General features: G+C 44.4%; 1 protein-coding gene across 4 annotated transcripts in view; it reads right to left on the bottom strand.

Moving 5' to 3' along the window:
• Nucleotides 1-26,488, bottom strand: part of Atp8a2 (ATPase phospholipid transporting 8A2) — a 512,095-nt gene that overhangs the window by 110,683 nt on the left and 374,924 nt on the right. For all 4 annotated transcript variants that reach the window (XM_060391096.1, XM_060391095.1, XM_060391093.1 and 1 more), the window contains exons 31-33: nt 21,878-21,939; nt 21,632-21,688; nt 19,650-19,757 (exon numbers count right to left, since the gene is read on the bottom strand). In XM_060391096.1, the coding sequence (XP_060247079.1) occupies nt 19,650-19,757; nt 21,632-21,688; nt 21,878-21,939 (227 nt within the window). The remainder of the gene's footprint in view (nt 1-19,649; nt 19,758-21,631; nt 21,689-21,877; nt 21,940-26,488) is intronic.

Below are 26,488 nucleotides of genomic sequence, written 5' to 3'. Positions count from 1 at the left end.
CATTTTCCAGTGGAAATGCCTTTAAGCAACATTGAGGCTGCATGGAAGGAAAAAGCTCAGATAACCGATAGCAGAGAACAGCATCTATGGAGGCATATTTTCATTAAGTAAAGGTATCTCTCAGGACAGCATGGCCTGCATTTTCAACTTGGTCTTTAATGGCTCCACCTAGGAAAAGGTCCTTCTATAGTCAAGGCGGCCTCTTTCCTCATCTGCAGCTCGGCAGGAGCCTGTGGCACAGCCCAGTCTGCAGTCTTCGGCACTGAGGATCTTCCATTTCTGAGGTTGTAAAAATGTGTTCCAGGTTGTAAGGAGGCAAACATGACTTAACCTGAGAGTAATGCTTTAAAACAAATTTCATACCATCTGCCATGTCATTTTTTTAAGCAATCCCGTCTGTTTCCACAGAACTTAAACACAGCTTTGTTTTTAAAGGCTAAATTTCACAGGTCTTTGCTTTAGCACTCCAGGATATTCCCCTCTGGCAATAAAAGGCTTCTATGATGAAAAAATATGTTCCCAAGGGTGGTAGCGTTTCTTCCCCATGGACTTATTTTCAGAATGTTCCACAGTTATAAAGAAAATCCTTCAGTAAGGTGTCATCTTAGTTCCCACGATGCTCTTTTGCAAGAAATCTGATAGAGAGACTTCAATTAAGAATAGACCAAATGTGACAGTGTACAAATGGCTATGGGGAGAGAGAAGGGCTACATTCATCCTGGCAGTATATCAGTGGAGGATAATTCGTTATCACACAGTTCTGAGGTTGACTGGAAGTTGCTAAGAAGCTCTAACAACATGAGCTTCCCAGCCATCTGATTTTTATTACAGCGGCACCGCTAGGTATTCGAAGAAATACAAAAACTGAAAAAGATATGTCTCCACTTTCAATGCACAGATATTGCTCAGCATCCTTGAGGGAATGCGTTTCAGGGCCCCCACCCTTACCTCGGATTAAAACTCATCGGTGTGCACGCCCTTCGTGTAAAAGCGGTACAGTGTCTGCACAGAACCTGTGCTCTTCCATATTTGCATACTCTGCAGATGACTGTGACACCCTCTACAGTGCACATGCTGTGGGAATTATCGGGCTGCACTACACTACTGTGAACAGTGACAACAGAAATGTCTCTACATGCTCAGTACAGATACAAACTTTTTCTGCCCATTTTTCCTACCTAGTTGAATGCATGGATAGGGAAACCCATGCATACAGCTATGGAGGCCCAACTGCTAATCAAACTGTAGAAAAAATGTTGCACTAAAGGTAAATACATTACTTAGCTGACACTAATCTTTTAGTGGCTATGATAGAAACCAGGAAAAAAACCTAAAAAATTAAAACAAGTAAATAGCCAGGTGTGGTATTGCACACCTGTAATCCCAGCACTCAGGGAGGCAGAGACAGGCAGATCTCTGTGAGTTCGAGGCCAGCCTGGTCTATAAAGTGAGTCCAGGACAGTCAAGGCTACACAGAGTAACCCTGTTTCGGGGGGAGGGGGAAGTCAGTAAAAAACCAAGTAAATAAAGTGGCCAAGGAAAGGATCTTTCAGACCAATTATATTTAAGAAATGGACCATGAAGGAGGATAGTCCAAAGAACCAAAGAACCCCAGGCAATTAACAGTCAGAGGACGCAGGAAAGACTCACATCTTAGAAGCAAGTGCTGCGGGGGCGAGCAGAAAGCAAGGAGACTGGGGCGGGAGGAGAGCAAGCACTGTGGAGGTGAAGGGGGTCCTTGAAGTCAAGGGACAACATCCTACAGGAAGGGAACCAAGGTTTGTAGAAAAGGCAACGTTAGGCCTAAAATAACAGTTCTTCTAAAGGAACACTTCATTAAAGCCAGGCCTCCAGACCCAGGAACAAAGCTATGGCCAGACCACAGTATTGTTTTTTAAAGAGCAGTGGAATTATTTCCCAAAGAGGCTTCTTGCCAAGAAACTGAGAAAAAGTAAATTGACATAAATAAAAATTATTCATACAATCCTCTACCTAAGGGACATCCTGTAAAATATTTACTTAGATGATTTACATTATATATATAAACATATATTGTGATATATTATAATTTGTCACAATGTGGAAAATGAGTGAACAACTAATAGACTTTGGTCTCTATTAGGGAAAGAGGTAGAGGTCGGGAATGAAGTAATAACAAAATTGTGAAATAAAGAAATTATTAACTGAAGATGATAATCAATATTTACTTGTTTCTTGGTAGAGGATGTGGTCCTAGTGTGGGGGAGCTTAACCCCGTCGCTGCCCTGCCTGCTGCTTCAGAGGTTACAGGAAACACACAAGGCCACATTGAGGGACTAGTGATAAAGGCTTGAGGTGCAAAGCAAGAAGGTCTGGTTTCAGTCCTCAGCACACACACACAAAGCTGGATGCCTGTGGAGAATCCTAGCCCTGGGGAGGCAGAGATAAGAGGACACGTGAGGGCAAGCTGAGCCCAGTGGCTCTCAACCTTCCTAAGGCTGAGAGCCTTTACTACAGTTCTCATGTTGTCGTGACCCCCAACCACAAAACCATTTCATCGCTACTTCATAACTGCAATTTTACTACTGTTACAGATCATCATGTAAATATCTGATATGCATGATGCCTGATATGGGACCCCTGTGAGGGTCAAGGCCCACAGGCTGAGAACCATCAGTAGCAGGAACCAACCAGTGAAGAGGCCCTGCCAAAAAGCAAGGTGGAAAGCTATTGAGGAAGACGCGCAATGCCAAACTCTGGCCTTCATACGCACGGCACGAGCACCCGCACGTGCGCTGTGCCTCCCACCTTCACACACACAGTCCCACCACACCAAGGCAAAGAACCCCTAGAAGGCGGGCCCCCAGGACAGAATTTCCACATGAACTGCACTTACATCTAGTTCAATCTGTACACTTGATTCAAGGGGACTGCTCTCAGCCAGTGTGAGAAATTTTGCATAAAAGCTTGGATAAGCCTTTAAGATAAAGTCCGTGAGAGGAAAGAGCTGTGGTGATTGTGAACCAACAGGTCAGGTGGGTGGTTTCATAGGAGCTTCACACCATTTTACTTTTATACTGGGAAAGTAGGTTCGAATTAGCTACAGTCCACTTTATAACGTAACTGCTGTGCTGTGTCTGGCTAACCTGTGCTACCTCTGGTGAGCAAGGTCTTTTACCCACCTTCTAAATGCTATCAGCAAATTCTTGGGGGCCTTGGGTCTTGGCCTTTTTCTGTCTCTTTGACCACAATTTGAGATGTCTGTTAGAGATTGAACCCAGAGCTTCATGCATGACAGGCCCAAGTTTTACCATTAAGTCATGTCTCAACCTTCTTGACCAAATCTTTGTATACATATTTTAATTATCCTACTGTGTTAGATGGGGCCATATCCATGCAAATGTTTAATAATGCATTTTGAGCCGGTAGGAATGTGAGTTAGTCTAGCCCTTATGGAAATCAGCATGGCGGTACCAGTCCTGGTGGCCAGTGCCATCCACCTTCGTGACCTTCAATATGACTCCAGTGGTGGCAATTTCCATGTCAAGATTTTGAAACTCTGTTCTGAATATTATCCGTTGCATAAGCAGCCAAATGAAGCATTCCATAGCAGCTCACTATGGGTCTGTTTAAAAATCAAACAGGCAAATAAAGCCGGGCAGTCTTAATGGATAAAGCGGAACATCCTAAGAAGAGTTATGAGAAAGGTAAAGTGCTTGGGTGGGTGTGAAGGGAGCGCCTCTCCTAGGGAGCTGCCTGCTGAAGGTATCCCACGCCTTCGTCCTCCTCCTGTAGGAACTGATCATTAACAGTTGACTGAGAAGAGACATTGCCCCTCACAACATAATTTAATGTAAACTTTTATCAGAGTGCCGATCATACAAAGATCATACATATGCGTCTCTGGTGAGTTTTCATGGACTTAACGTGCAGATCAAAATATCTAGGAACCCAGAGTAGCTCCTCATGCCTTTCCTGTTCTGTATCAGCCTCTGCCAGCAGCAGCCTCACCACACTCTTGACTAACACGACATACTAGTTTCGCACGTGTGGAGGCTTTCTGCAGACAGGCGCAGGACACTGATGTCTGTGGAGACCCCTCAGACGTTGTGGATGGCTGTGTATAAGTAAGGAAGTGCATTCCGAGGCTGCTGCTTGGCCAGCTGTTGTCAGTGTGGTCAGGCTGGTTCTCCTTTCACTGTAAACCTGTATAATGAACAACCTGTAATACCACAGAATAATAACGGCCAGGGCTGGCAGCCCCCTCACGCTTTGCTCACTATTTTCCACAGGGTAGCAGGTCTCTGATGGTCCCCTTCAGAGGCCTAGAGCCTTGGATGTTTTCCTGTGTCCCCCCAGACAACTTTTTATGGCACTGAGAGTTCCAGGACTGTCATTAGAAGAGGATTTCTGTGGACTGGCCTGGAAGACCTTCTGCCCTGTTAGGCTGAGGCCTGTCAGGCTGAGGCCTGTCAGGCTGAGGCCTGCTTAGCTCACTGTCAGTGTCTAGCATCTTCTCAGAGTCGGGAGCAGCTATGGTGCACATCTGAGTCTGGATTCAGTGAGCTTTTGACAAAGCAAAGACTGGCTCACAGCTGTGACTCAAAAGAGTACAGCCTACTGGGGGTGCGGGTGACTGGCCATTCGGCAGTTTGTAGAAAGCCAAGACATACAACCCTCTTCCAGTTAGACAGACACTGTACATATGCCATCTACGCAGTGAGAGCCATGTGCCACAGTTTCCACATGGAGAATCTTCCAGAATAGAAGGTAACTCAGATGTGTGACTAATGCTAGCAACAGGTGTTTTGTCCTGCCACTACTGCCAGTGCGTTCTCACTCTTCTTTCGGGGGTGTGTGTGTGGGAAGCCGGTAATGTAAGAGGTGATGTGAAAAACCTATTGCTATTACTACTAGTGACAGATACATAAGAATATACACCTTACCTAAGACTTGTCAGACAGTTGCCCAACAATTTCAGAGCTAATGACTGCACTATTCCTGGGGGAAAGAACCCGTTCTCTGACCGAGTACACAGAGCTGTGGGCAGTGGAGAGGGCAGCATTCAGACCAGGAGGCTCTGGCTCAGACAGTGGCCCCCCTGGCTCCCCCTTGGTAGCTTTTCCTCCATTCCTTCAGTGGAAGTTTAAACTGGGAGTCCTCCTTGGTCTTCTTTGAAAAGTCCCTGCCTGCCTCAGGAATCTTGCTTATTAGGAGTTTATATTGGATTACCTAGGGCCAGTGGGGACTGTGTCGAGCTAGGTAAATAAACACATCATTAAGGCACAAGGCATGAAAACAACCCCCTTGGCTGCCAAAAGGCCAATTTTAAATGGAGGTAAATGCCTTTGCTCCACAAATACCCAGCTCTGACCAAATTCCCCTCATCTCGGGCTGTGATTGTTTAATTCCAGGATAAACAAGACTATAGATTTAATAGGAAGAAAATGTCATAATCAGGAACAGCGGGCTGCAGAGATTTCCCTGGCTCAGGACTGATTCTATTCAGGCTGTGCTCACTCCCATCCCTGTGCTGGGGAGGGAGACCACATTCCTCACAGTTACAGCCTCCATGACCACCTCTGAAGGAGTGTGTCAGTCACCTCATGTGGAAGTGAAGGAGGAGAGAGTGACTGGGCCCGACAGAGGGGCAGAAGGATGAAGAGGCAAATCAAGAAAGGAGACAGAGCCATAGATTAGAGGAAAAGCCCTGTACAGCGATGAGTGGCTATATTCCCAACACTGGGGACACTCAAACTGGAAGCTCCTTGAATCTCACTGACGAGCCAGCCTAGCTGAACTGGGGAACACCAGGTTTGGTGAAATGCCACGCCTCAGAATAAGAGATGGAAAACAATTAAGACACTCAACCTTGATCCTTGGACTCTGTGCATATGAACCTATAGACACAAGGCACACACACACACACACACACACACACACACACACACACACACACACTTCTGAGAGGGCAAGATAAGATTCCTCTGCCACCACTCTGATGGAGAAGGACACAGAGGTAGACCCAGTTTCTGCTCGTTCTGGCTACCGAAGGCCACCAGGCCTCTAAAGGTTACACATTTGTGTAAGGCAAGAGAGAAAGGTCTCTGTGCTTTCACTAACCATTCTCCCAGGATAACCTCACAGGAGACCATCATTGAGGGTAGGTGGGTGGATGCTCCAGAAGAACCCTATTTCCCATCCTTCGGGCCCTGGATCTCCCTTTCTTACAGAGAAGAGCGGTGACTTGGGCTGGGACTCTGGCTAGGTGGTAGAGCTAGCTGTCAAGTGTCTACACAGCCATATGGCCAGGACACAGGAGGGGAGCCTGATTCTGCTTCCCGTTGTCCTCAGCTAGGCTTTGTGTCACCTCTTCCAGGCTGCAAGCAGCATGTCCACCAAGAAGGCCCATTAGTGCTCAAATGCCAGGGCTTGGTGCTGCCCTGGCTTACACAGGCCATGCCAACTGCTCTGCCTCCATGGTTTTCAGCAGCCCGTAGTGCTGGCATTTCTTTAATCCTCCCTGCAGGCACCCACAAAGGGTGAATGAACTTCTTGTGAAGATGCTGGGAGGCAACCACACGACAAGCACCTGTCTTCCCCTGCACATAGGAGAGCCAGATCACTGCTCACATCTTTCCCACAGGACCTGTGTAGAGATGGAGACACTGGCCTCCCAGCCTTTGGGAGGGGAACTTGCTGCCCACTGAGGGGCTGGTCTCTGCCAGACCTCAGCTATAATTCCTTATTATACCACCCTGTGGGGAGAGGCCTGCACACACTGATACTCATAAAATCAATATTCCATAATGAAATGATGCAGTTGGCGCTAGAGCATGGGAAAGGCGAGAAAAATGGAGGAGGGGGTGTCCATATTTGTAGCGGTTCAAACAAGAGGTATCGCTGGGGATGGCTGCCTGCTGTTAGGGACCTGAAACCTGCCAGAAGGCAAATCCCAACTCCCTCCCAGGTTTCACGATCTTGAACAGACACACCTTAACTTCTGCAAGGCCTCTGTTCCTTATATGGAGTAGAAATTACGGTACAGATTAAATATATGAAGTACGCAGGAAACTGTGCAACCTCTGGCTAGCAACCATTGAGGCCATCATCCTCACCCTTCTGACCCCCTCCCAGGAACAAAGGAATTCCAGACAACTTAAAAGAGCCTGTTGACTCTGTTTGCCACTCCATCAGTGTGTGGAAACAAAGGATCTATAGCTAATGAAGTTGGGAAAAAGGCAAGTCTTTAGAGTAAACAGTATTTGCTGAACCTCGGGAAGTGTCAGGATAGCAAGAACTATCTTTTAAGGTTTAAGCAAGTGTCTTTTCTCAGGATGCCACAGGGGGTTTAATAGATAATAGGTGGTGATGATCAGTGAGCCGTCAAAACAGTGAATGTGAGCTGTTGAGAACCAAACATATGAACGCCACCGTCTCGTGGCCCCTGTGTTTGCTCTTCACAGACAGAATCCAGTGCTCTCAGCCTAGTGTCCCGAATTGGTGCCTGGGAGTGTGGTGATGAACAGGTTGTCTGTCTAGAAATGGTGCCAGGTCAGGGATGACAAAGCACTATCTCATGTTCATTAACCCAGGAAACTGGGTCTGTGGTGACTTTTTTTTTTTTTAACTCCCAGAGGAAAGGGCAGTCATGGAAGCTTAATCTCTTCAAATAATGAAGATTTTATCTGCGCTAGGGCAGCTTCTCTGGTTCCGCCTGGCTCAGTGAGCGACTCTGCATTTAAAGCCCCTAATGCGATAATGACAATACCATCTCTGCCATCATTATCCCAGGGTGGCAGCATCCTCTGCAGAGACCCAGTCAGGCTTCCTGGCCCCTGGCTCTTCATCTTGCCTGCGCCCTGCAGGACACACAGTTCTGCAGCTGCCGGTTTATTTACACACATTCCTGATGCAAATTGAATTAATCAGTATAATTTGACTCAGCCTATGTCCTTCCCAGCTCTCTCTGCTCCTCCAACCCTCCTGCTCTGTCTTTCACACCTTCTTCCCTGGTGGCCTTCCTGATGTGGGCTCAGGCAGGTTGTGCTGCTGAAAAGTGGTATATGTGATTTCCATAGAACCTACACACATCCTTTGGCTTATTTAGGTCAGTTTAGGTGACTTAAAGTTCCTAATAGAATGCAAATGCTACATAAATACGTGTGGTGCTGTATTGCTTAGGGTAGGATGACAAGGGAAAAGCAGTCTGGAGTTCTCTACAGATGGAATACTTTTTGTTTTTTTTTCTTCCTCCAACTATTTCCAGTGTGTGAATACCTGGAGGAGGAACCCAGGGTCTAGAAGACCAAAGAAACAGGAACAGCATCTTTCCCCCTCTCTAAAGGTGATGCGTTTAGCCTCATCTACCTTTATTGACTGTTTATGGAACAGAGAAATCTCAAACCACAAGTCCCAACAATTCCTAAACACAAATTCCAAAGCTGAGGAGTTAAAGGAAGCGTGGAACGAGAAGGCTGGGACCCTTAACTTTTACACAGAAAGCTAAAGCAACCCCACATGAGAAACTTCAGTGTGGATGTGGTTAGATGCAGGAGGTCTGTTTATTGCCCTGGGCAGACCAACGAGGAATTTCCTGTGTGCTATGCCAAGTTCAGGGCTCAAGTAACTGTCTGAAGTCTGTGTGATGAAGCCAGGGGTTGTCCTGTGTATTAACACATTGTATACCTCTGCTACTTGCTCCTGGCAGACACCCTTCCTTCCACATTCTACCAAGTGTAGAAAGAGATTAGAAAGGGGAAGGGGAAAACATTCCTTCTAAAATAACCAAAAAAGTGAATTAAAAGTCAGTGTGTTGGACTTTTCTTTCCTCTTCCATAATACAGACACACGTAGTACCTCCAGCAATAAAATTCCTAACCTTGGACCCAAGACTGTTTGCCTAGGTCCACATAGATCCAGCCATTGGCTGCTTTAGTAGAAACAACACTCGTGTTGAATTTTGCCCAGAAAAGTAGATTTGGGGATTTTTTTTTTTGAGGAAAGATTGAATTTATCATAAAACATATTCATCGAGGTCCCAGTAAAGCAAACCACCTTTTTACCCAAACCACAAAGGCTGCAGATTCCTTTGCTGGGAAAGCTGGCCGCTTCTGTTGGAAAGATTAAGTTCTGCTGACTGTTTTGGGGCAGGGAAAGATAGGAGATCACTTTGTCCTGAACGGAAACAGAGAGGGTACCGCATGAGCTCCATTTCCTTACTGCGGATTCTTAATGCAGGTTTACAGAAGCGGACCCAAACATGTTCTAGAAAGAACCGGAACCATGCAGCCAAACCCAAATCCATCTGAAACCTTCCAGTACCCCCAGAAAAGCCTTCCCTGCAAGGATGATGGATTGGGAACGGCTTTGCTTAACACTAGTAATTTATTTACTCAAATTAAAAATGCCACTATTTCCATCAATATGATGAAAACACACACTTTTCCCCCTATTTCCTTTTTGCTTGCTCCTGATCTGATAGCATCTTCAGGCGAAAGATGCACTTTTTAATATGAGGGAATGGATATTTGGCCAGTTTATGAAAAAGCAAGGTTGCCAAGAGGCAGCCCTGTAGACCAGCTGCTGGATTTTCTTGCAGCAAAAATAAAAATTATTTCTCAAATTACTTTAGACACCGACAAGTTATGAGTTGTTATACGTGTACATAAATTTGTCTTTCAGATTATCTGGCCGTCTGCATCCCTCTGCCCCATGGGCAATCCTCAGCCAGGTCCCACAGGCCTGGGTGCTCTCTCTCTCTCTCTCTCTCTCTCTCTCTCTCTCTGGAAGCTACCTCTTCTGTATCACTTCCTTGTTGATTTTGATATAGCGTTTCACTCTGCAGTCCAGGCTGGCCTGCGATTTCTCACTCTCTTGCCTCAGTTTCCTGAGATCTGAGATTATAACTGTGTATTTCCACAGCTGGCTCCCTCTAGCGCTCTCCACCTGCTCCCCATTTAGCCTTTTCATATATTATTTGGGCCGCAGCATATCCTGTGTTTCCTCTTTCTACTTGTTAGATCAATGGCGTTCTGGTGGGGTTGGTGATTGCGATCGCTAACGCAGTTCAGCAGATTTAGAAGCCCCCAGTCAGGCCAGCTGGGCATCTAGTTTCTCCCTTAGCGACGCCTACTTGGTGCCACCATGATGAACAATTTCTCATTGAGAGAAATGCCAGCATGAGCTCCAGAGTTTCTGCGTTAGTGCAAACAAGCCAGACAGAATACAGTATCCCAAGTCCAAGCTCAGGCCTTACGGCAGCCACTGTCCTTGGGATCAAACTCAAACTCCCCTTCTTTCCACTCCCCGTGGACACAATGTGCAGTGGAAACTGTGCTGCTATGAATGCTCTAACAAAAGGAACCGCAGGCTGTTCCCACGAGGAGGGGAAAGGGAAAAGGGAAAAGGCAGCTGAAGGTTTTAAGCGACAATGATGGGGAGAGGACAATGCTGAGCAGAGAGGAACGTGAGGAAAAGAGAGAATTTTCAGAGTCTGCCGGACCAGGAAGCCATTTGCATGCATGGGTGACATGAAATGACCCAAAGTTATTTCGCTTTACTCCGTAGCATTAGTCACTAGTGAACACCTGATATAAACTATCAGACAAACCATCAGATTATCAGGAATGGTGATAGAAAAAGGGTTCCATGGCTTATCTCCTCCTCTGGGTCATCCTTAGCCTCACTGTCTCTGTGGGGCCATCTGTAAGGTCCTATCCAAGAGACAGCAGTGACCCTCCTTTTGACCAGTGAATGCAAGTGGTTAAACTGTTAGTTTTTCTGACACAACCTACTTAGCAAGTTGGTTGTTTTTCTTGGGCAACCTTGGAAGAGTGGCCATTCACACTTTGGGTCTCTCTACACACAAGAGAGCTCTGTCAGGAAGTCATTAGAAAAGCACCGGGTTTCCCTTTGTCAGCAGTTGCCTATCATAAGTAACGTCCTTAACAAGTCTGTAATGAGCAGAACGTCTTTCCTCCAGCAGCCTGGAGCCTTGGGGACTTAGAAAATGGCCCCCAAACTCACGTGATAAGAATTTTTGAACAAACAGCTTGAAAAGGCTCTCTCATAAGGCAAAGCTGGAACAGAGTGAAATTTTGACCTAAGACTGAAACTTCAGCTGCCGTGAAGATCTCAAAGGACACTTGCTTTAAGGAGCAGCAGACGGGGGGGGGGGGGGAGTACCAGGACAGGACTAGTGAGGACTAACTTTACAGACGGAAAATATAAGCAACACAGATGTATAGTCACAGCCCTGGAAAGCTGAGAGAGACACACACACACCCATAACAAACAGCAAGCCATAGCTCCTATTCACATGTCTTGTCTCCTAGAAGTTTAAGACTCAAGAGTTTCAAGTTTGAGAAGCTCATTTTACCCTTTCAGGTTCGTGTGTGTGTGTGTGTGTGTGTGTTTGTTGTGTTTATCTTCCGTATATGGGTGCATGGGTGACATGAAATGACCCAAAGTTATTTTGCTTTACTCCATAGCATTAGTAAAGAATTCCAGATACTAGGTGTGCTCTTTTCTTGCCACACCAGTGAACTTATATGCACGCAGAATACACGGATCAAGACTGGGTGTCTTCTCAATTACTCTCTCCCTCCTACTTTGAGGCATTACATCTCACCAAGCCTGGTGCTAACTGGTTCAGCTAGACTGCTTGGCCATGAGCTCCAGGGAGCCTCCTGTCTCTGTTCCCAGGATTGGGAATATAGCTGGTCATTGTTGGACATTCTGTGTGCTCTGAGGACTAGACTCAAGTCCTCACATTCATACAGCAAGCACTTTTACCGACTGAGCTATCTCCCCAGCCCTAAATTGTCTTAGGATTTTAAAGACTAAAAAGTCCACATGCTAAGCATATGAACTCAAAGTATGGCCTTTAAGAACAGTACTCCAAATTCAGGCAGTTACATAAGGGACAGGGGAATAAAGAGTAATTACTTTCCTTTAAAATGTGTGTGTGTGTGTGTGTGTGTGTGTGTGTGTGTTTGTGTGTGTGTGCATTGAGAAAGTAGAATAAAATGGCATCTGGTAGGTGGTATTCTTACCAAGGTGACTAAAGCCAGAGCTACATAAAATTAAATCACTTTCATGCTAAGAAAGATAATGTTATCTAATATAGGGTAGCTTTTTAAGTAATGATACATTCTTCAGAGGAAACTCTGTCATGTAGAGTTGCTTTTTTGTTTGTTTGTTTTGGATTAAAAACGAAGCTGTTGCTGGCCACAATGGCACACACTGGTCATCCTAGTACTTGGGATAAGAGGACTGTGAGCTGGGGGCCAGCCTGAACTACACAGCGTGGGCCTTTTCCACAAAACCAAGGGCTGAGTAGGACACTTATGTAGCCTGGCTTCCATTATCAGCATTGTAAAACCATACAAACAAACCAACAAACAAACCCTAAATCAAAACCTTTTTCGCAACATTATTTCTTAGAATCAGGTTCATGTCGGAGGTTTAACATATTATTTATGATCACTAAGTTTATGTCACACGGCAGTGTTATAATATCCTAATGTAACATTTGATTCTCTTTGAATAGCAGATTTAAAAAAAATCCATAGGACTTGACTTTTTAAAAGAGACCCTTTTGAAAAATCTAGCAGTCAGAAAGATAGCTCACAAGAATGTCCATGCTCTTTTTTGCTCATAGAGTTACTTTTCCCACATTCATCATGAAAGGCAAAAATCCAGACTTACTCAGTTATAGGACATTTTTCACGGTCACTCTTTCTTTCCTTACCAGACCTGGTAAAGTTTCCCAACAAGCTAGTCATCTTGTCTCAGCCTCTCCTGTAGGTCTTTCCCTCCACCTGGCCTTCTCCATCACACATGCTCCTGGGCCTCTGCCTCTGCCCTTCCTTACGCCTGCATCTTCCTGTTCATTGGTATTCTTGATCATGGTATTCACTGCTTTTCTTTCCCTCAATTAAGGTGCAGCGTTGGGGACAGAATTCCAGATACTAGGTGTGCTCTTTTCTTGCCACACCAGTGAACTTGGCGCTGAGAAGCCTGCATCCCCCTCAGCAGTGGCACCACTCTCAAGCTGTTCTGAGCTCCCTGGCCCTCATCCTCCCAGGAGCAATTCCCCAGGAAGCTCTCACTTCACCCATGAAATCACCTCCAGGATTTATTGGTGGCCAGATGCTACTAAAGCCTATGCCTGACATTTTCTCTGTCCAAACCTCTTCCCGAGTTCCACAGATATACACTTAAATTTATGACTTCAGTTACTTCAAGCCCTGGGGCAACACTGGAAATCTCACCTATTTGAATCCTGTTTGCTGAACTGGTCCATCATTAGCTTTACACTGATGTTCATACAAAAGCTTTACATTGTTATCTATGTAAACCAGCCACAACCTGGCCATGGTTAAAAAATATTTTTTCTTTTCTTCTTCTTTTTCTTCCTTCTTCTTTCTTTCTTTCTTTCTTTCTTTCTTTCTTTCTTTCTTTCTTTCTTTCTTCTTCTTCTTCTTCTTCTTCTTCTTCTTCTTCTTCTTCTTCTTCTTCCTCCTCCTCCTCCTCCTCCTCCTCCTCTCCTTCTTCTTCTTCTTCTTCTTCTTCTTCTTCTTCTTCTTCTCTTTTCCTAAGCCAGGATTTCTCTGTGTAGCCTTAGCTGTCCTAGACTCACTTTGTAGCCTGGATGACAGGTGTATGCCACCAGGCATGGCAGTTAAATAGTATTTTATACCTCTATTCCAAGTCCTTTTTCTCATTTCTCACGGTTTCTTGCATAGATCTTTGGCTTGGTGGCCTTTCTCAATAACCCCTATTTCCTTTGATAAGAGCAAACCTAAAGACTCCCTTCATCCCTGGGACGGGGAACTGCTGCATTGATCACCTGCCACCGGACAGGGCCACCACCCTCTGAAGATGTTAGAGAAGTGGGCCTCTTTGTGCAATGTGAACAAGACTGTTATAAAAGCACATTTCCACATACTGTGTGAAAGGAAAAGTTCAAAACATAAACCAGACTCTGAGCACAGGATGTGAGTGTCACAAACAAACAGAATCAGCGTGCAATGCACACTTTAATTTGCTGACAGATATTTAAAAAAATTAACATGGATGAATGACAAATGGAAGAAGATGGACACAGCTCTTTATCATGCCAGTGCTGATACTTCTGAAGTTCTGGTGAGAAGCAGGTAGGATACAGGGGTGAGCTCCCCTTACTGCTAGTGGCAAGAACTGGAAGCCACTTCATGGGGTCTCCAACTTTATATATATATAATTCAGCTATATAAATATACATTATATTCGGGAATATATATTCACTCAGTTCCTCCCTCCTCCACAGCTGCCATCTGTCTTTGTCACTGTAATCTGTCTTTCACACCGGTGTTGAGATTCTGAGGGCAGATTCATTTCTGCTAACTGAACCATCCCTGGGGTCTGTGGTCCTCAGATTTCTGTTACTATAGCGGATTCCTAGATGATCAGCTTATGAATGTTATTTGGCTCATTGTTTTGTAGGTTTTGATCTGTGAGCTGGCCACATGCTTTAAGCTTGCGGCAATGCAGCTTATCAGGAAGAGAGCACATGACAGAACAAAATCACCCTCTTCTTTGAGGAAACAAAAGGAAGTAGAATGGCTGGGTTCCCTTTATCCCTTCAAGAACACACTTCCAGTGACCTAAAGACCACCGCTAGTGCCACAGGCTGGGAAACTGGGTATATGTTAGCATTTGAGGAACAGTCAGAATTCAGGCTCACGGCTGTATCCACACCATTTGGAAGAAAAGGTGGGTGGCTCTTGATGGACTTCTTGAGGGAGCAAATGTCCCCTTGGAGCTTCTGAGCCAGTTACTACTGGCTAAGCACTGCCCTGTAGCCAGGGGAAGAAACAAGTCCCCAGGCGCTGTGCCTTGAACAAGTCATATATGTGTGAAAACATCTTCAGAAAGGTGAACGGGTAGAAGACCCTCTGCCATACCAAGGACAGTAGCCTGGGGCTTGGACAATGCCCACCTGGCAACCCGGGGCTCCAGGAAACACCCCAGGACTGCAGCTGAGCAAGGTGGCCTGCATGTCTTCTCAGCTTACCATTGAGCACAGGCGACTGCAAACACAGTCAGTGTTTCCACATTTCACCCGGGCACTCCCAGACCTGCAATCGAACGGGCAACATGATCCAGGGAGGCAACTTCTTGGGGAAGAAGGGCTACAAACCCCTTTGACTCCGTGAGACAGCAAAAGGACACTCCTCCACCATTCCTCCCTCCGTTTGCACTTAGCCCAGTGGGGTTTGCACTCTATTCCAAAGTGTGTCTGGAAAGCTCACAAGTAAGTCCATTCCCATATTTAGGATTAAAAAAAAAAAGCCTGTTTCATGCCAGTAACTGGCTGGGGTCTGGTGTTTGGCACTGAAGTCAGAGTTAGCAGTTTGTAAGCTTTGAAGTGAGAGGGCTTTTTCCCTCTTTTATTAGCAATGAAATGAACTTTAAAGGGGGGAAAAGCTGGTGAGGAGTATTTTTCCATGGCAAGCCACGTAATGTCTTTGGTACAATCCCCTATTTAGAAAGCTGAACAGCCTCGAGGTGCCCACTGGGACTACCTGGCATATCTCACACAACTCCTGCCCATGGGAATTTGGTCTGATGTGGGTACTTTCAGTGCCCATCTCTTAGGCATCCGGCAGGAGTTGAAGTGTTACAGTGGGATATCTTAGAACAGTTATCTTTAAGTTGGGCCTCCGCACCTAGAGAGCTGACTCTCTCTCTCTCTCTCTCTCTCTCTCTCTCTCTCTCTGCATGTGTGTGTGTATGCACAATTATATGTACATATTACCTTGAGGGACTGTCATCTTAACAGGCAGCCTGGGTGAGGCTAATGCAAGCAGTCAACAGCCCTTACTGAGAAAAACTCCCTTCGAATTTTTAAAATTCTTTGGCCCCAAACCATTGGGGTTTTAAATTGTACTATTTCTGTGCAGAAGGGTTCAAAACTCATTTGTCCTTCCAGGGAAGGAGAACACGTGTGCTCTTGACTTCCCCTAGGCTATTTCCAGAGTGATTATCATGGCTGACCTTATTCTGACTTGGCTGATTAGGAAGTCACTGCGGGTCAAGAGATGTGCCCAGGGTGTTGGCCCTGACTAGGGCAGTGTCTCCTGTCTCCTGACTTCGGAGCAAAGGTGAAGTCACACGGCCCTGAAATGAATTGCCGGGAGAAAATGCAAGCACAGACTGCCCTGGCTTTAGCTCAGTTTCCCTGCAAGCCCCACACCAGCAGGGCACCTTGTGGATGGAGTCAAGATAAGGAAATTAGCTGTTATGTTCTACTTTAGAGCATTTTAGCCACAATGGAGAAATTTCTATGGTTACAGTACCCTGCAAAAACCCATCCTCATTGACTCTTCATAGCGCTGGGCTGTGCCCTTCACCATGATAGACGCAAGCCAAGCTCTTAATTTACTATAGATCTAAGTGTGTCCTAGAAAAAAACTAAGACCTCTTAAGATCCTTGGAATGCACTCTCTGGAAGAGCCCACAGGTAGCTTCTCTGATTTCACAAATGTTCACTGGGACTTCCTGGGCAGCTGCTGGACTTTCCCATGCCACGTCACAAGGTGCCGTGGGGAAGATGAAGCTGACAGTGGCAAAGAAGTCTTTCATTCTATAGCTCTTCCTTCTCTTTGCCCGCAAGGGAAGACCTGCCTTCAACTCTGTGAGAAAAACTCCAAACAGACTAGACTAGACAAAGAAATACTTAGTCACATTGGTGGGGAAAATCTCAGCAGAAACAATGTATCTTTTCAATGGCTGAAGACATTATGAATAGACAGCATAGCATCTGCCTCTGGCTCTTGAGGGGAGAAACGCCATTGGCTGTTAGATACTACTTTAATTCTTAGAGCTTCAAAAAATTGTCATTTGCCAAAACCCCACTGGGTAGTCAACTACAAAGAATAGTTTATGAAAACCACTAGAAGCACTCTCATTTATTTTTAGACAAAGTTTCTCTGTGTAGCTCTGGCTGTCCTGGAACTCGGTATGTAGACCATGCTGGCCTTAAACTCAGAGATCCACCAGCCTCTGCCTCTGGAGTGCTGGGATTAAAGCCATAAAACATTAACTACTAAAAGCACCCTTTTCCCAGGATGCTCATTACTCTTAGCAGTGGATACGGCTTCGGCATGCTTGCAACAGTTCCCCCTGGGGACCCTTTGTCCTCAGAACAACCTGAACCCAGACACTGTCTCTTTTTTGATGACACAGTTCCTCCTGTGACAGGAGAGATCCCTTCCGAGGCTCGATCTGGGAGGTCAGGCTAGTCCTATCCAGTCCTATCCTAGCTCTCTATCCAAGTGATTATTCAACATCATTACACACTGTTTAATACATCTTTGCCACTGCTCAGAGAATCTAGACTGCTGAGTCAGGGGGCAGGTGAGATGCTGCTCTTAGCCACACAACAAAGCCATGCACCCTTTCCTGCGTGGATCTCACCGCAGAAGACTACAGATGCTAAACGGGTCTTTGATGAACACTGTATCATTCCCTTCACTTGATACCAAGCAGAAACCTTAGTCTTACCTAGTTGTGTTGTTTCAAAATGACCCACTTACTTCCTGATGAAACCAACCAACAGAAAGAAGGAAAATTTAAAGTTTTCACACAAAAGTGTGGTCTAATTTAATTACATAGGAGTTCTTGATCCTTTGTCGGTTTATAACAGCTCACTGTCTTCAAGGATAGCCATGCAGCACTTAAATGAAGAGGACATCTGAGAAATGAACCTGACGGTGATCTTCCCATTCCCCATGGTGTATTTACACACGCCAAGATGGCTGCGGTATTATGTCACTGGGCCATGTTATATCATGAGACCTTCCATAAATGTATGTTGTCGTTTGTTGACTGAACTGTTGTCATCCAGGATATGACACACACGACCTTCGGCCTCACTCAGGGGAGCTGAGAGCACCCTAATGGCTCCACGGTGAACTTAGTTTCTCCATAGTTTGAAAGCCAGCCATGTTATGAGAATGAGAATTGGCAAAAAGCCCAGTTCTCTGCTTCAGAATTGCAGTTACCAAAGTGAGTGTACACAGAGCAGGGCTTGCTAGAGCAGTCAGAAAAAAGAAGCATTTACCAGGGACGGGTTTTGTCTGCCAGTCAGGCGCCCACCAACTCCATCCTGCCAGCTGTGGCCTGCCTCTAGTTCAGACACTTGCATGCTGTTTGATTCCTTTCCCGACAGACATCACAGATGCAATGGGGTGGGGGCCGTGACCTGCAGACCCACTCCTGCAGGGCAGGGCTGGCATGCTTGATCCTCACTCACACACAGGCCAGGGTGCTCAGGGGATCGGCTGGCTTATTTACCGGGTAAAAGGCAAGTGATAACAGTCCTCCGCTGTCTCATGAACAGACATACACTTGGACATACACTTAGGCTTAGGTAGATCCAGGGCTTTGTTCATTTCTGTTGAGTGAGGCAGCAGGAGTGGTCAGGACTGCCATGCCCTGATCTCAGTTAATCTCTTCTGAGCCCTGCTTCTGTTTCCTGTGTTGTGAGCACCCTACTACAACTCAGGAGGCTAGACCAGCACGGACACTTACTCTAAGGGTATGCCATCTAACAGGTGGCTAGTGTTACAGTCAATGACAATCTCACAGATATTGAGGCCTATGGTTGTACGTGCTGGTTTGGAACCAGAGAGATGCCAAGGCAGAGCCAATCAGTGGGTTTCTGGCTAGTTGGGAAGGAAACAGCATAGAGAAGGGACCTAAAGTGGCAACAAAATGTTGCTTCATTTTACAAAGAGGGATGAGCCTAGCCAGTGAGGCCTCAGTAGCTCCTAAAGCCTAGGGCTAGGGTACCCCTGTGGGATCGAAGAGGTTTCTGGCCATGTGGGCCAGCATGGGCTTATGGTGGGCTCACACAGCCTCCCTTTGTGAACTAAGGAGGTTGCTGCTTTAGGCCATACCTTCCTCCTTTTCTCTACACCTGATGTGATGGAATTCTATGATCTAATTGGTCATTGTTAATGGCTCACTGTTAGACATAATAATAATGTAAATATAATAATAATAATAAAAATGTTAAAAACATATATCAGAAACAATTCAAACAAGCGTAAGGTCTCTAATATCGCTTCTTTGGCTGGCTCGATTAGATGAACAAAGAGAGATTCTGGCACACCAATTATCTGGTTACTAGAGTTCTTCGGTTGCTATTTTACAAGTGACCTGTTACCGATTAATCAGTTAATCATATAATTACCATCGAGCCTGTAATCAACACAAGCCTTGGCCATGACTACCTCAAAACCATGCCTATTGTCCAAGGGCCACAAACGGCATTGCACACAATCAGCACATAGACGCAAGCCAAGCTCTTAATTTACTATAGATCGAAGTGTGCTCCTAGAAAAACGTGCCAAGGAAACGTGGGCACGCTGTGTAAGCCAGAGGAGGACGTCGGGTGAGATATTTTATAATATTCAAACTTCTCACGCCACTTCTGTGGGCGAGACAACCTCTTCTAGAGGCATTTAAGAGGCTCATCGACTGATACTGATACATTTTTGCTGCAAGCAGAGTACAAAAGCCTCGACTGAGCCTCAATACTGTCACAAGACACAGAAAGCAGCCTTTCTCGTATTTGCACAGCACAATGGCGATGGCGCAGGAGTCACTGTACTGACCTGCCCTTTCATGTCAGGAGCGATGGGGATGGTCGGCCAGATGGTTGAGTAGACACCAAAGAACACCAGCCAGATCAGCATGCTTCCCCACACGGCCAGGTGACTGAACTGCAGAAGAAACGGATGCTTAGGCCTTGAAGGGGGGGTCCACTCCAGCCAATATGTTCACCCCTCCTCCACCCACATCCAAGCCCTAGTTACTGGAGAACTCTGTCTTTCTGAGTTTCTTGTCTTAGAATTTTTAATGATAAATTCAAGTTGTTGGTGGCTTAACCTATCCTGAAGATGAAAGTTCTTAGAGCCCAACCTTCTTCTTCTTTTTTTTTTTTTTTAAGGATTTATTTATTATGTATACAGTGCCTGCATCCCAGGAAAGGGCATCAGATCTCATTATAGATGGTTGTGAGCCACCATGTGGTTGCTGGGAATTGAACTCAGGACCTCAGAAAGCACAGACAGTGCTCCTAACCTCTGAGCCATCTCTCCAGCCCCCCAACCTTCTTCTAAATCCATCCCCCAACCATAACCCACCCATCCCTGGGGAGTTCTCGGGTGTTTGCTTTATAAAACAAGGGCTCCGCCACCTGACAAGAGAGTGGTGAAATGGGCGAATGGACAGAATATTTTTATTTATCACTCAGAGACATTATCTGTCCTATTTATTACAGAGACTATTTGAAAACAACCTGGAATGAATAACACCTCTTTTAAAAACTTGAAATGTTGCATTTCATTAAAGTTTTGAAAACCCACACACAATCGTTCACATTTATAGGTCCAGGGTATATCCCAGTGCATGTGCGTAATCAGATCAGGGCAACTGGCTTATCCACGGACACATAACATACAATTTCTTAATGTGGGAAACATTCAAAACTTTCCCTTCCAGTTGTGTTAAAAAATACAGTTAGTGAGTACTCAGCACAGTTGCCCACTTCCTACGGGACAGTAAAGTGACTCCTCCCACCATGCTATACTACCCTGTACCCTGTACCTGCTAGCTTCCCCCACACGTCTCCTCCTCCTTCTCTTCCTTGGCTCTAGTAACTCAAATTCTATTCTTCACTTCTCTGAGGTCAAATGGGTATCCTATGCCCTCTAAGGCATTGGTCTTTCTCCTCTATGCTCTTGACTTCTCTCTTTACAACACACAAGCCAATCCATCAGCAGACTCTGCCTTTTAGCTTCTAGTTTTGAACAAGCCCTTCTGTATTCTAGCACTCACCTCCTCTTCCTGAAACATTCCTGGCTCAGTCACTATTCCCACCTCCTGGAAAAACTGCCAATATCCTTTAACAGAGTCCCTGGCTTGTACTGACCTTCCATCCTACTTTATTTGCTTATCAGAGCAGGAAGTAAATGTGCTACAATTACACTGTGGCAAAGAAATGCTGTGAAGGGTGGTTGTTAGCCCATCCTGGAAATAACCAAATAGGAAAGAGGGTGCTGCTAAAGCAAGCCTGGGCTAGCTACACAAATTAATATTCTCTAATCGTGAACCATAATTTTCACAGTGTGCTTTAGGGATTCAAAACGTGAGATTTTTTTGGAGGAAAAAAATGACAAACCTGTATTGTTACAGTGCATGCTCTTATTTGAGAACACACACAAAGAACAGAGCATGAAGGACAATACAGGGTTACCATAGTAAAGTTAGGTGTAAATACTGCATTTCCTGATTTGTCCCTCTCTCTCTCTTTCCCCTCTTCTTTCTCTCTCTCCTCCCTTTCTCCTTTTCTCTTCCCCTCATTCTCTCCCATTCCCCCAGAGTAATAGCTATAAGCTGTGCTAGGTGCCAAGCAAATCAATCACTAGATGTGGTTGAGTCCAAATTGCCTCTACAAAGATCAAAAACAATTTTTACTTGCAAAATTTGAAATAAGACAACTGTATAGTATTTATTGTTTCCTCAAGGATTAAATGGAGACCACTGCGTACAACTATCTATAACAGCAAAAGAAGTAATTCCAAAGCAAACTCACTTTAGTCCAAGCTGTTGTCTCCAAACCAGCTTTCAGACAAACTGTAACCACAACGTACTGTGAAAAAAAGAGAGAGAGAGAGGAGTTTGGTGCAGTACGAGTATTTCTTGAGCAGCCTGAACTTGAAGGAATCCATAGGCCATAAAGACATGGAGTAACTAATTTAAATCTGGAAAGCCTTGCATACCTGCAGAGGTATAACCCACAAGTGTGCCCTTTCAGAACGCTCAGCAGTGCTACACTTACCGTGTAAACAATATTTCCAACAAACAAGTAGTCTGTGGCTTGACCACTTGCTAGTGGAGTATCTGGAAGAAAAAAAAAAAAAGAAGAAGAAGCCACATTAACTTCTAGAAGGCAGCAGTGCAATCTGTTTTTTCTGCTTTCTTTCTTTTTTTCTTCTTTCTCTTTCTTTCTTTTTAGAGTATGAAAATGGAGTAGTAGAACCATCTATGAAAACATGAGGGCATTTCTTTCTTTTTTTAATTTGCAAATAGAATTTGCTACTCAAAATTGTCCTGTTTTTCTCCATCCTTATATGACAACATGTTTACAATCTGAAAAGACACTAGTTTACTGATATCATGTTTCAACTAAACTTATTTAAGCATTAATGAGACAGCTAAGTGGGAAATGTCTGTGGTGCGCAAAGCTGGCAACCTGACCTTGACCATCATATAAAGATGGCCAAAGCAAACCTACAAAGTTGTCACTCAGTCTCCATGGCCTAAAAACCCACAATCACATTACAGACACACATCAGAGTGTTTTTAAATAGCTCTCCTCACTGTTACATTATCTAGCACCTCTAGAAAATTCCCTTAGAAGGCAGTAATTCAAGATGAAGAACGAAATGGAAAATAATGGGAACATGAAATATGTTCATGGAACATCAAATAATACATATCCATGACAATCAAGCTATGTTGTGAGATATACAGTTGATTGCTGATTATTCTACTTCATTACACCTCTACCAAGTGGATGAAAATGTTGCTTTGGATACACATTTGAGGTATTTAATGTTTTTTATATTCTCTTCTATTAAGCATTTTAACATTAACATTGTTACAGTGTGTTGACAAAACAGGATGGGGGTACCTCTTCTCCCCATGAATTATACTCAGGAGGCTGACATGTGAGACTCAAGGGTTCAAATGTGGCCTTGGCCAATTACTGACCTCCAAGCAAGGCTGAATAACAAACAACGTTTCAAGGGAATTTGTGAAAAATGAATATCAAACCCAGGAACAACTACGCACCACCCTTTCACAGACGTCCTTACTTGAAAAGTCTGATCACGGGCTGCCTGATATATAAACAATGGACCACTTATACAATGGGCATCCTATTTTACACATTGCAGCATAAAAATACCTAACACCAAGTGAAAGTGTAATGGAAGATGAACAGAAGCCACAAAAGGAAAACAAGAATGGCCTAATAAACTTCTATAAATGGATTTGCCACACATACAGCAAATTTTAATACCTACTCCAAATGTTTCAAAATACAAACCACAACAAGAATTGGTGATCTCCTCTATTACATTTGAGTGAACATAGTAAACAATTTACTTCCTTCAAGGCAAGGGAAAAAAAGATGATGATGATGAAAAAAAAAAAAAAGATGTCTCCTATGAGATTCTGAAGGTACTTTCTCATTACAGTGGTATTGTTTTTCGTCTTATTTCCTTCAAATGAATAAAACAAAATTGGACTTTCAAACAGAACAAATGCTTGATTTTCATCAATTTTATGTTTTTCTAAAACCAAAGTTTCTTTTTGTCTGAGAACACATCAAGTGCTTCAGTGTTAGAACCTTCTCAAACCTTCCTCTTGTAATTAACTCGGGACTGTACAGCAACAAAGTTAGTACAAAATGACTGACTCTATTTGGGGAGATATTCTCTGAGACTGCAAAACCATTTTAAAGTCAGGAATGGCTTCCTGAGTGAAGGGACCACCTCTTGTCCTCCTTCACACTCAGGTTCAGTTCTGGGGTCCCAAAACTGGGTGGTAGTGATTTCTGCATCCACATTTCCAGCACATCTGCTGTTGTCCATGCATATTTGGGCACCCACAGCCCTGAACTATGATGAATGCTACTGGGGGCTGTCCTAGAGATCAAAGAGAGATTCTACCACAGACGTAAAAGAAAAAAGATTCTGGAGGCTGAGGGAAGATGGGTAACGAGAGGGGACAAGGTGTGGGAGAACCATGTTAAAGTGAACGAAGAGAAAGTGTAAAAAGGGAGCAGCTAGCTTCAAAATCCCGAAGACATGTTTTAGGCTTCACATGTTTTAGGTATGCACTGAAGACCCCTAATATTCCACATCCCCAAATGTCTGAGCTGGAAACGCTTACAGTTCTAAGCCATGGACACTCATCTTGTCCTTGCAAACAGCTAATTTAAACAGAGAGTGCCTACTTCCAGGAACTGGGTCTGAGGTTATTCTAACAGTAGATGCAACACTTTAAAGAGGTACTTCATTAAAGGTCATGTGAGATTAGACAGGAGTTGTTTATTTGAGTCTAGCAAAGATCACAGCCATGAAAGGAGTAAGCTCAATGTTTTATGTACTCAAATCTACTGTGTGCAAAGCATTATGGGAACTGGGAAGAGAAGGATCCTCCCTCCATGGAACTTGGGACGATGACAGTGGGGGAAGAAAACACACTACACACAAACGAACAAAGTGATATACAGTTAGCTATGAAGAAGTATAATGTAGACTATTTGAATGCAGAGTGACCGGAGGTTGTTATTTAGTTCAGAGAGGTGATATGTGAACAGATCAGAATGATAGAGAGGCATTAATTCAATGATTATTGAGAACAGGCTCCTAGAAGGAGGAGAAACTGCCAAGAATCCTAATGAGAACAGTGCTTAATAAACCCAAAAGTCCATCATGAAGACCAGTCTGTCTAGAGACCTGGGGAGAGGAAATGGCCAGAGGCCACCAGGGGCAGACTGTAGCCAGGAGCCTGCACTTCTGTAGTACCCGTAACTGGTGACTACTGGAGGATGCGGAGCCTTCGATGAGAAGGTTTTGAATATTCTCAAAGGAACAGTGCAGATGACTGGCGAACAGAGAAAGGATAATGACAGGCACAGTGGCAGTTTGGCAGGGCTGGCAGCCAACCATGCAGGTGAGTGGTGCTGGTGACAGCAGAGTTGCACACCCACGCCAACACCCTATCTCCATTTAGTTGCTTACCTTTTAATTAACTGAAAAAAAAAAAACAGTTCAAAAAAGAAATCCCAGAGGCTTGGGAGGAGGGAAAAGGGGAGAGCAAGACACTGCTTAATGAGTACAGAGTTAAAAGCTGGAGGCAAGGAAACAATTTTGCAAATAGTTGGAGCAGCAAGCTCAGCATCTCTGATTTGCATATGTAAAGTGGTTGAAGCTGAAGAGTTTATTTCAACTATGTCTATACCTATTATCACAATATCGAATTAACAAAACATGATCACAGAGCCAAAACAATACAAACTTTAGAATAAATGAGAGCAGTACATCTTTCCAGCCCCAGACTTAGGACCTCAAGAAAAGGCCTTGAAAGCATGGTGACAAACTGGATCAGTTGGACTTGAACAAAACTGTAGACATTTATGCTTCATATAATGTCATCAAGAAAATGAGGGAAAATAAAGAAAACACCTGCACATTATGTGTGTGATGAGAAGCTTCTGTCTAGGACATGAAAAGAGCCCAGTAATATAAAGTGTGTCAATATGAAAATGGGCAAAGGACCCAAATAGATTTACTTAGCCCAGAAGATACACAAATGGATAACAGGGATTCAGAGAAGCCCAATATGATTGGGAATAAAGGGAAACATCCCAAAGCCACTTGAAGAATCATCTCACTAGGATGACTGTAACAAAAACGTCAATCACGAGTAGTCAGTGAGCCTGTGGAGACCTGTAATGGTTCACACACGGCCGGAAGCTGAGTAAGCTCTGCAGACATTTTGGGAAACTGTTGGCATTTCCTAAAAAAGATTGTGCACATTTAGTACATGACCCAGTAATTCCCAAGAAAAATTAAAATGTGAATGAAACACAAAAGCTTATACATGAATGCTCATAGCAGCATTAGTCACAACTGCCCATGAAGCCTAAAACAATGAACTTCATTATTCTTTATCCACAGTAGCCTATTCATAACACAGATGTCCATCAGCTGCTGAATGAACAAATAAATGTCCATCACTCGGTGAGTGGTGCATCAATATAATAGAGCATTATTAAGAAATAACAAGGAATGAAGAGTGCGTACGTGCTGTAACATGGATGAACCTTGAAAAGTAAAAGAAGTTAGCCTCAAAAAACCTGATGTTGCATGCTTCTGTTTATTAAAAAAAATGTCCAGAGTGGGCAAATCTACACAGACACAGTGCAAAACAGTAGTTTAAGGAGCTGAAGGCTTGGGGGCAGGGGGGAAAGAAGGCAGATGACAGCTTTTGGGGATGAGGAAACATTTGAAAGTTAATGATGATGAGGTTGTTGTATAACTGGAATTATACCTTGAAATGGGTGAATTGTTCAGTGTAAATATAGAGGTACAATTATATAACAATGAAGCTGCTATGAAGATTTGATCCCTTAGTCATTGGCTACATATTAAATGCTCAGTAGCTGTGTGTGGCTAGTGGCTACTGTACTGGCTCGCAGACACATACATCTCCATCTTTCTGAAGCCCAGCTGATAGTACAGGGCTGGAATGGCCATGTCAGACATGCTGAGAAGTGACAGAAACTGGTAAATATTTTGAAGTAGGGATGACAGTATTTGCCCATGATTTGGAGGTAGAGCAGGAAGGAATGTGAGGAACCCCAGCCTGAGCAGTG

This window comes from Meriones unguiculatus, chromosome 9 (assembly GCF_030254825.1).
Source record: "Meriones unguiculatus strain TT.TT164.6M chromosome 9, Bangor_MerUng_6.1, whole genome shotgun sequence".
In the NCBI taxonomy this organism is placed as follows: domain Eukaryota; kingdom Metazoa; phylum Chordata; class Mammalia; order Rodentia; family Muridae; genus Meriones; species Meriones unguiculatus.
The sequence above is the reverse complement of the archived record's forward strand: the minus strand, read 5'-3'. Positions and strand labels throughout refer to the sequence as shown.